The 10665-nt window shown below is 34.7% G+C and overlaps 2 protein-coding genes across 4 annotated transcripts; one reads left to right on the top strand and one right to left on the bottom strand.

Moving 5' to 3' along the window:
• Positions 1-2116: 2116 nt before the first annotated feature.
• LOC120188384 (cytochrome P450 86B1-like) lies at positions 2117-4177 on the top strand. 2 transcript variants are annotated; one of them, XM_039191832.1, is made up of 3 exons: positions 2117-3539; positions 3644-4048; positions 4087-4177. In XM_039191832.1, the coding sequence occupies exons 1-2, from the start codon at positions 2286-2288 to the stop codon at positions 4046-4048; spliced, it is 1659 nt and encodes a 552-aa protein (XP_039047763.1). In that variant the 5' UTR covers positions 2117-2285; the 3' UTR covers positions 4087-4177. The 2 variants fall into 2 exon arrangements, with proteins under 2 accessions (XP_039047763.1, XP_039047762.1); XM_039191831.1 differs by having other exon boundaries at positions 3644-4177.
• Positions 4178-4323: 146 nt separating this feature from the next.
• Positions 4324-10431, bottom strand: LOC120188319. Of its 2 annotated transcripts, none has more exons than XM_039191774.1 (13): positions 10194-10431; positions 9477-9834; positions 8943-9020; positions 8209-8366; positions 7725-7800; positions 7087-7154; positions 6746-7001; positions 6413-6529; positions 6179-6285; positions 6032-6085; positions 5856-5939; positions 5124-5287; positions 4324-4710 (listed from the first exon to the last, which is right to left on the bottom strand). In XM_039191774.1, exons 2-13 carry the CDS (start codon positions 9778-9780, stop codon positions 4560-4562), a joined length of 1617 nt encoding a protein of 538 aa, XP_039047705.1. In that variant the 5' UTR covers positions 9781-9834; positions 10194-10431; the 3' UTR covers positions 4324-4559. The 2 variants fall into 2 exon arrangements, with proteins under 2 accessions (XP_039047705.1, XP_039047706.1); XM_039191775.1 differs by having other exon boundaries at positions 6413-6517.
• Between the last annotated feature and the right edge of the window lie 234 nt (positions 10432-10665).

Raw genomic sequence — 10665 nt, 5'->3', positions numbered from 1 at the left:
ATATTGATTCATCTTATTAAGTTGGATTTTTAAAAATTATTTCAAGTTTGGATTTGGGTCAAATTTTTTAGAGCATATGTTTGGATCGAGTTTGGGTTTAGACTAAAATATATCTGATCCGGTCTAATCCGAAAAATAATATAACTATACTTTATATATTTAGGGACATTTGCAATAATATTCTTCTAAGTTATTTTTTTCAATTAGATCACTTATTAAATAAAATTAATATTTTTTATAAATATATTTATTTTAGATCGGGTTCAGATTTTATCTCAAAAGACGGATCAGATTTCGGGTTGAGTGAAATCACCCTAAACTCGCATCGAGTCAAATTTTAGATGAGAGATTTCAGATCGAATCAAGTTGACCGAAAACTCAACTCATACTCTTCCCTAATTTGACCCCTTGAGCTTCATTTGCGTTTGGCCTTAACCTTCTCTATGTACAGTACTTCCTATCATGTCTGTTTCATGTAAACCCTACTTGTTTACGAGCATTTGATCATATGATATACTTAACAAATAAATAAAATTATTGAAATATATATTCATGAACTCAAATTTGTATTGATGCAAATCATATTTATTATTTTATATTAATGTCAAGTTAAAAGTATCATTTTTAATAAAAAAATGATATAATTTGAAATTTTTATTTATGAATTTTTTTTAGTGAATAAAAGTCATTATTTTCCTCATATTTATTTATATAGTTTTTAAGTATAAGTCTAATTACAATCATAATAAATATATTTATATGATTAAAAACATTATTGATTAATACAATACATAAATAAAATCATAATTATAAGTAGTACATGTAGACATTAGTTACAATTGCAATCTATAGTTTCAATGAATAAACAAATAGAGGGATAATTAAAATATATTTGAATCTATATCAAAACAAACTTTTAAATTCATACCAGTTGAAATCGGGAATAGTTATGAATTGAGTCGAGTTTTGCGTCACTCGAATTTAATTTGAGTATAATACTGGATTTAAGAAAATTCTATCGATTCTAATCAGTGACGGAACCATATTATAGGTGGGACGGGCAATGTCTCCCAACTTTGATGGTATAATTACTTTTTAAGATACTGGTAGTTTTGAAGTTATTGCAATTAAGTCCTTTTCCCCCCATAAATTTTTGGTATAATTATTTTCTAGGACATTGACAGTTTTAAAATTAATGAAATTAAATCTTGACCCCAAATTTGTCTAGTTTAACTACTTGTTAAGACCTTTGAATTTAAAATTTGTGAAATTAAATGCCTAATCTCTTAATTTTTATGGTTTATTTACTTTCTAGACCCTATTTATTTGGAAGTTAAACAACTTGCCCCCTCACAGTTCAATCCTAACTTCGTCCCTTCCCGATATAAATATGTAAAGAGATATTATAGCAATTACCCTTAAATATGTAAAGCTTAATTATACTATTATTCATGTGTCGGATCATATATTTTTCACATCGAATAAAATCAAGTCGAAATCTGTCAAATTTGTGTAACATATCAATTGTTATTAGTGTATCATATCCATTGTTAATTGAAGTACAATACAATATATGAGATAGTTGAGTTTAATTGAGTGATCTCCGTGGTTAAAGAATATTTTGTTCATTTTAGAATTTCTAATTTCGAGGAATTACATTAACAGAGTATGTGTGTTTTGTCAATGACTAAAATAAATTATGATTAGATATTACATCGTAATTACTTCATTCTATTAATATATATGAGATAGTGATTTAGGTGTTGATTTGCCAAGTGGACTTATTTTAAAGGTAGGCGTAGGTGAAAAGTAATGATACCAGACTACCGGAACCACACCTTATATTATTAAAATCTCTATCTGCCAGGTGCTATCTCTCATCTACAATTCTTAAATCATATCATAGTCAAACACAGCAACCTTAAAACTAAAACAAATCAACAAGACATTGCAATGAACAAAACAGTCGCACTTAGGTTATCCGTCGCCCACCCACTTTTTCATCCTATTCCTAGAAACTCCATTGCTCTTCACTGTTCGCCAAACATTCCTTAATCGAGTGAAAGTTCTCCCACATCCCACAGTTTTGTCTTAAAAATGAAATGCATTTACACACTCTGAATTCAGCTCACCAAATCGAACCAATTCGAGCCAAAACATGCACGCCAAGAAACGCCTTGCTATCTGCCTATCTGTCTATCAAATCCGCTTATTATAATTAACGCATTTCCCACTGATCAAATTCCCCATGCAAATTTTCCTTTTCCTTTTGTCATACTAAAACCATGATCAACCCTGTTGTGAGTTTAACTTCATCTTCCTCGTTTTCCGACGATGGTTTCGTCGGGAACTTTGTTTCTAGGCGGTTGTTTTTCTTGCAATATCTCCAGGTTGTGGAGCTGATTCTTGCTGTTTTGGTCTTTGTTGTCATACATTCGTTGGGGCAAAAACGACGTCATGGTCTCCCTGTTTGGCCATTGCTCGGAATGTTACCGTCGTTGGTGACTGGTCTCCGGTCCGACATGTACGAGTGGATTTCGGACATACTTTGCCAGCAAAATGGGACTTTCAAGTTCAAAGGTCCGTGGTTTAGTAGTCTCAATTGCGTGATTACCTCCGATCCGAGGAACTTGGAGCATCTTCTCAAGACCAAATTCTCTGTCTTCCCCAAAGGGCCTTACTTTCGTGACACCGTTCGTGATCTTCTCGGAGACGGTATATTCAACGCCGACGACGAGACGTGGCAACGGCAGAGGAAAACGGCGAGCATCGAGTTCCACTCAGCGAAGTTCCGGCAATTGACGACCGAGTCGTTGCTGGAACTCGTCCACGCCAGGCTCTTACCCGTGCTGGAAAATGCAGTTAACAAATCGACCTCCATTGACCTCCAAGAAGTTCTTTTGAGATTGACGTTCGATAACGTTTGCATGATAGCCTTTGGTGTCGACCCTGGGTGTCTGCGTCCCGGATTGCCCGAAATACCGTTCGCCAAAGCGTTCGAAGACGCCACCGAGGCGACGTTGCTACGTTTCGTCACCCCAACATGCGTATGGAAAGCCATGAGATGCCTTGATTTAGGGACTGAAAAGAAGCTGAAAAGATCGATAAAGGGTGTCAACGAATTCGCAGAACAAGTTATTCGGACAAGGAAAAAGGAACTGTCGTTACAAAAGGAAGACGAGAAGCGGAGATTGGATTTGTTGACGGTGTTCATGAGATTGAAAGATGAACAAGGCAAGCCGTTTTCAGAAGAGTTCTTGCGTGATATTTGTGTCAACTTTATACTTGCCGGAAGGGACACTTCTTCGGTGGCGTTGAGCTGGTTTTTCTGGTTGCTGGAAAAGAATCCCATGGTCGAGGAAAAAATTCTTGCAGAGATATGCAGAATTGTTAATGAAAGAGAAGACTTGAAAAACGGTGAAGAGTTAAAGAGTCCATTGATATTTAAACCAGAGGAGATAAAGAAGATGGATTATCTGCAGGCTTCATTATCCGAGGCTCTAAGATTGTACCCTTCGGTTCCTGTTGATCACAAGGAGGTAATTCGTTTATCTATATTAAATTAACCGATTGAACCGAATCGAAAATTGATCGATTCAATCATCAGCCGTTAAACCTAGTTTTGCATCTATGCTTCTTTCAGGTTGTTGATGACAATGTATTTCCGGATGGAACAGTGCTAAAGAAAGGAACAAAAGTCATCTATGCAATCTATGCGATGGGTAGAATGGAAGCCATATGGGGAAAGGACTGCCGAGAATATAAACCGGAGAGATGGTTAAGAGATGGCCGGTATACGAGTGAGTCGGCCTACAAATTCACCGCCTTCAATGGTGGTCCTCGGCTTTGTTTAGGGAAAGATTTTGCTTATTATCAGATGAAATTTGTGGCCGCCTCGATCTTGTATAGATACCGTGTGAAGGTGGTGAATGGTCATGTCGTTGCACCGAAACTTGCCTTGACTATGTACATGAAGCATGGCCTAAAGGTCAACTTAATCGAGCGACATGAATCGGAGCTTCAAGTTTACCTCAAGAACAATAATTGAGTGTATTGTTTCTAAAGAGATTGTGTTAAATCATATTGATGTAAGGGGAAGATGTGATAGTATTATTTAGTGGTATTTGGTAATATGCTTAGGATGACAGAATAATGGGATTTGGTTTATCGTTTCCAAGGTTAATCTAATCAATGATTATATACATAATAATTATATTTATACTGAGATTAAAAACTAATTAATATTAATGAAAAAAACATCCTTAAAAGAGTTCATGTTCTCTCATTTGATTCCAACAATAGACTAATACCAGCTATTCCAAAACAATGCAATTTCGAGCGAAAAAACCCGAATATCATCATCTTATACAGCGATTACTGAAAAAAAATGAGAAACTGAGTTCAAAACTCCCGGAGAACTTCCGATGAATCATTATGTAAGACTCGTGTCGTTGAGATGGTAAATCTTATACAGCGAATACCCGCATTTGATGTTGCTGTCTTGGATATATCTTAACTACAGAAATGCAGCCACTAACAGAGACGAAACAAGTTTACCTTCAACTATGAATCCACATGGGTTCCAAGGAAAGAGGTCTCTCACCCCGTGAACGGACAACAGCTGGAGCTCCGGCTGGAGGTGCATGCACTATTATGGGAAGAACCCATTCGCATCTGTCTCTTCCTTCTATTAAAAGAGGATGCTCATATCTGAATTCATAATTAAGAACAGTCATATTTTGCAACAGATGAAGCATAAATATTCTAAAATTCAATAAAACTTAAAGCATACATTACACTAATTGTATGCCATTTCAAATTCGGAGTCAAAATATAATCTCTATGTCGAAAGAAATTTCCGAATTTAGATAACAATTTACAGAGAATTTTATAATAACAGAAGGAACGTAGAATTCTACTGAAAAATCATATTATAAAATATCTATTAAAAAGGATGATAAGTTTTTGGAATGAAACCATATATACCCAGTTGTCGGAAAGTTATCACGATTACGTTAAAAAGGCAAGAAAAAGAACTTCTAAGCCATCTGATAATCTTCTACCATTAGTAATAAACTCTATCGATAAGATAGTAACTCTATTGGAGTACTACATGGTCATACCTTGTCCAGTCTACATTCTTGGGAGTAGTGAAGAATTCAAATCTTAGAACCCACTGCACCAAGACATGAGAAGTGGAAAACGACATGGGACCATCCATGGGAATAGAAAAAAGAAAACTTGTCTGTATCAAATCAGCAACAACCTCATGATGATCACTCTGGACCTACAAGAAAAATAAAGAATAAATGATGTTACCATAGTTGTCTACATATGCAGGAAAAGGATTTGGATTTTTCAGTCATGGAGGTTCACAAAAGAAACAGCTTGAAACTGCCAAGCCTGATACAAATGTATTATTCTACGTAATGTGTATTGAAATAGAATTATAAAAAACAAAATTTGACAAAAAATTATTATTTTACTCCTAAGTTTATATCTTTTCTTTTTTAGTAAAGGGATGGTTTTATTAAAATCATAAAAGGGCTTTATCAATTTGCTTTTCTGAAGTATAATTGAGTAAAACCTACTAGGAAAATGAAAGCTTTTGGAACAACGAACACTAACAAAAAAAAAGGATTCTAGCAATACAAAACTTCTTAACAACCAACAAGCATTTGCAAATGTTTCATTTACTGAGGATGCAAATGCATCAATGTGTGAGAAACAAATTATCACATATTTCATGAATGCCAAAACAGATCAAGCATGTAATTGAGTTTAATCTATGAAAATCAATATTCTAATTCACGAGTCCAATGTAATTGTAGAATCAAAATTTTGGAAAGGCATACCTTGGTAATTGTTGGGGAATTCCTTCTAGAAGGATGAACAAAACGGCGACTTATTGTCTCAGAAGTTTCCAGCGTGACTGAAACCTACAGAATGGAAATTATTCCAGTAAATTACAAGATTCATCATTCAATAGATCATGGTTTCTTTCACTTGCTTTGGTCATAATCTGCAGTACCTCAAGGCATCTTCTAGCACCTTCTTCATGAAAGAAAGTGAGAGTCCCGCCTATCTGTTATTGGAACAGATAATTATAAGAACAAGTGAAACAATGGATGCAAATTCATTGAAGGAGACAAAAGCTATAGCCTAAAACTGATTTTACCATATCACTGAAGTAATAAGTGGACTCAGAGTTCTTAGGGGAAAATCTTAGCAAAACTTGGTCGTCCATCCTGATATTATATGACCTTCCTCGAATAAAGCCTTCTGCTGCAGAAAATATTGGTAACAAATAAGTTTACCAGGATCCGCATATGAGAGAGCTCAAGGCTTAGATTCATGCCTCACTAGCAACAAACAGAAAATAAACATGGGGGCAGAAGGTCTGGTGCTTTACATGCTAAAGGTTCAGTAGCTCCTGGGCTGGCTGCAGAAGGTACTCCAGTTATCTCATTTCCAGCTAGTGATTTTGTGGAAGCGCGCTTCTGTCTTGGAGATATGGCTGATGATATGTCTGCAAGAAAAGATCTACTTCAAAAGTCATTCTAAGAACCCGAAAATATATTTTGGATAAAATGATTAGTAGTATTGCTTCAGCAGGTCTGCTTAAAAACTTAAAAGTTACCACAACAATCTAACAGAAAACAAATACATGAGAGCATAATGACAAAAGGAGGGAAACAAATTCAGAACACATAGAACACCATGTGATAAAGTATAATGCAATTACCATCACTAGAATCTTGTAAGACCTCTGCTATTGATAACCGTGAAAGCCCTACATTTGAAGATAAACTCAAATGGTCTCCATCATGATACGGACCATCTCTATTTGAAGATCTGGCTGCTGACGATTGCAACGATAGGGAACTCAAGGTTTTATAAATATGTTCCTTTGAAGGATTAAAGGATGAAACAGAAGATATTTCATCCCTTGAGCTCTCATACCCTTCCTCAATACTGTCATACAGGTCACTCACTCTAGCCTGTAACAAAATTTTTCAGTTATCATTAGACTAAAAGAGCAAGTCAAAAAGCATTAGCACCTAGCAGCATTACTAACAGCCTTACCCATTCTGAATCTCCATCAATCTCTTTCCAGTATATATCCGTTTGGATTGTTGTAGCAGGAACAATAACTGAGTCATAAAAAAAACAAAAGTCGTTTTGCTATATTCTGATATGCAGAGTATACTGGTCCCATCACAAACTATATTTGAGAGTGCAAACGATGACTTCTCAACTGTGCTCCAAATTTCAAGTCATAGCTACTTCAACAAATTCAGTTCAGACTTATTTAATTTCTTCCTCGTTCCAAATCCCAGCTACGTTAACTGGACTTTTCATTTTCCTAAAGAACTCATGTCAGATACTTGTGACTGACACATACATTGGCATGGGTTGTGATCCTCCAAATATAAATGAAACTTAGAAAAAGGTTGAGCATAACCATATAAGGCACATGTATTCAATACTCATCCCAAGTCAAGGTAACATAGAATTCAAGAATGAAATGTTTTATTGTTCAAGTTATAACATTTATATCCCAAAACTTAGTGAAAATTCTCGACTACCAAAACATAATCATCTTAAAGAAAGCGAAAGTCACCACCTAGAACTTGTCAATTATTACACGAAATTCAATAATTAGAAAAGATATAGAGAGGTGGTAGTAACAATGATGGCAAACTTGAAATATGGCAACATACCATCACTTTGACCATCTTCCATCCCCAAACCATTTCCTTTCTGAGTTACCCATACTTGCAAAGGGACACGAGCCTCCTGTTGGGATCCAAAGTTCATAAATATCATCTCTAAACACTATATGCAATTTGGTGAACTAGATTCGGACACCAACAAGTTCAACCCAATTCCAAGATCCACAGATCTGCATGAGAACAAATGCAAAGAAACACATGCATATATGTGCCAAAATGTCCATATGTGCATAGTTATGGTTTGACATATTCAACAATAAGCCAGATATAACAGGGCAAATTGGTAAATTGTCTTCAATGTTACATAAAAGTGCACAATGTAAAAAGCATAAAAGCCTGAAACTTAACAGAATTTCTATTTTCAGGAGCACAAGGCCTATCAGCAAGTCAAACACGTCTAATTCTGAAAAACAAGAACAGAAGATGATTTGGGGATCCATAATAAAAACCATGAAGATCAAGTAAAACCAACCACTTCAGTAAGATCTTCTACTGAATCCTTGCCGGAGTGACCATTTTCCAGTATCAGCCATCGAACAAACATTGTACTCTTTATATAATATAAATAACGAATGGTAGAACCCTTGTAAGATGGTGGTATGACGCTAGGAAGCACAGCCCGTACCAGATCTGCATATCAGTGTCAAAATCAGTTACAGAAATGAATCTTGTTGAATCAGACTAATGAAATAATAGTATGGTGGAAAGCTGCAACATTTAACAACAGCAAGGGTTAACAAAATACTATAAACCAAAAAACACAAGTGTTCAATTCAAAACATGCATTACTGGACTGCCACTGTCACACAATTAGTTATGCTGACAGTTATCAATAATGTAATTTAGATTTCATCTCGGAAATCACATTTCTGCATATTTATCCTCTTTTTCTAATAAGATACTCAGCACTTGAACTTCTGTTTTTCTCTTGGATAAAATTCATGCTTCTAACTAAATAGTATTCTCTCTCTAGCAATTCAATGAACTGAATGAAGTATTATTCCAGACGGTAATTTCATTCAACAATTTTCAATGAGCAAACCAGGGTTTGACCAAAACATGATGACATACAGTCATTGAGACAGCATGGCCAGTATACAGAAACACTCATCAATAGCATATTTACATATTGCGATGAAAATTCTTACACCGCTGCACTTAAATATATCAACTAAACCATTAGACAAAGGCAAGAAATAGACTAACAAGTTTTTGCAGAGCCAGATGGCACAATCTGATTCGCAATGATTGATTGTGTTGAACAGTCCAAAAAAACATGTTCACCTGAAAAAGATTGAGAGCAATAATATACATATATGAATACAAAATATTTAAATTAAAACTAAGAAAGAATAGAAGGGCATCGCTACGATATGATCTTTTTCTTTTCTTTCAGGTATCAATCTCAATTCTATGCATATCCCTGTAGAAAAAGTAAGATAAAAGTAGACTAAAGTGGCCAATATAAACAAATTACATGAACGCTAAAAGTTGAGAAGAAAATGAAAGATGATGCAAATTTAAAAAAAACTCCTTTTTACTGATCTAAATTTTTTTCCTCGTGGAGACATAGGAATTCTGAATTCCATCTCTTTAATATTCATACCAAGTAAAACAAAAATTTACTTGCATTCCTTGCTTCTTTTTACTATCCAATAAAATTATAATTGAAATTCAAGTAATTGACAAACTAAATGATCAATAAATACATTTAGTTCAGCACATATGCAGTATACTAACCTCTCCTTTGCTTTGTTCCTGACAATGGTTTTTGGGTGGCAAACCATTGAGTGTCCAACTTCTCAATCCCTTTGACTTCGAAGCCAAGCTTTTCAATCAAAAGAGAAGGTACAACACTACCAGAATAGTCACTGGTAAGAGGATTGCAGATCTCAATTGTAACATAAACAGAATCTCCAGGTCTATATACATCTCTATCTGTCTGCAGTTTTAGTGTCGGATTCAATCCCTTTTTATCACCTTCTTCAGAATTACCTTTATCAGATCCCCCACCTCCAAACAAAGAAAACCTGGACGGCAACATTGCCTCTAAACTGTTTTCATTAATCTTTATGAAATTCTTTGACAGTGTCTAAACCTGCAAAATGCATAGGAAATATGAAATTATACATTACTTTACCGAGCACACGAACTGCTTAACATAGAGGACGAATAATCCGAAACCTAGAAGCAACTAATTAGCTGTTCTGTTTGGCGTACAAATTTTAAGAAAGGCAAATTTGAATCATTTTCTGTTCCATTTTCTCGTGAATCCAACGGAAACTAAATAACTCTGTTAATATAATGTGAAAAATTCCATAATAAAACAAATTATGACCGATAAACAGAGAGATCCATTTTGAAGATCCGATCAGGGAAAAGATTAGATCGCGTTGTAATTGAGATTGCTAAAAAAATAAACTGTATATGGTAAAATAACGAATGGATCACACGCACCTGATACAACTACAATGACATGAATTGAAAGAAAAATGGAGAAGATCTGACCTCAATCTCTAACCACCCAAGCCAGATTTGAAACCCTAATTCCCTTACCGTTTGGTTGATGAAATAAAATGGAAATTAAAAAAATATATGTTTTCAATTGAAATCTACTCGGCTGTTAATTAACAGAGGCCATTGCAACAGTACGGATGCATAAATCAATTTTGGCTAGAATCTTCGAAGTGTTCCTACGCTTCTCAAAAATTTTTTTATTAAAAAATGCACTCCTTTTATTGGGTCAAGCACACCATAGGTAGTTGAACTCCGCTAAAATAATATTTTTAGTCATCATACTTTCAAATATTACAAAATAATCATTTCATTTATCAAACTACATAAAATGATATCTATGATGTTATAAATAGTAATAAATTTTGATAATCTTAATTATTATTTTATAATATTTTGATGATTTTAGTGATCA

This window comes from Hibiscus syriacus, unplaced genomic scaffold (assembly GCF_006381635.1).
Source record: "Hibiscus syriacus cultivar Baekdansim isolate YM2019G1 unplaced genomic scaffold, ASM638163v2 tig00116944_pilon, whole genome shotgun sequence".
NCBI lineage: Eukaryota > Viridiplantae > Streptophyta > Magnoliopsida > Malvales > Malvaceae > Hibiscus > Hibiscus syriacus.
Note: the sequence above shows the minus strand (reverse complement) of the source record. Positions and strands in the feature narration are given on the sequence as shown.

What these genes read in the sequence shown, in the direction of transcription:
- LOC120188384 (XM_039191832.1), top strand. Translation starts at nt 2,286, where the DNA reads ATGATCAACCCTGTTGTGAGTTTAACTTCATCTTCCTCGTTTTCCGAC. An exon ending in TTCCTGTTGATCACAAGGAG is followed by an intron (nt 3,540 to 3,643) that starts GTAATTCGTTTA and finishes TGCTTCTTTCAG; the next exon opens with GTTGTTGATGACAATGTATT.
- LOC120188319 (XM_039191774.1), bottom strand. Translation starts at nt 9,780, where the DNA reads ATGTTGCCGTCCAGGTTTTCTTTGTTTGGAGGTGGGGGATCTGATAAA. An exon ending in GTGCTAGAAGATGCCTTGAG is followed by an intron (nt 5,940 to 6,031) that starts GTACTGCAGATT and finishes TCCATTCTGTAG; the next exon opens with GTTTCAGTCACGCTGGAAAC. An exon ending in ATTCCCCAACAATTACCAAG is followed by an intron (nt 5,288 to 5,855) that starts GTATGCCTTTCC and finishes TTTTTCTTGTAG; the next exon opens with GTCCAGAGTGATCATCATGA.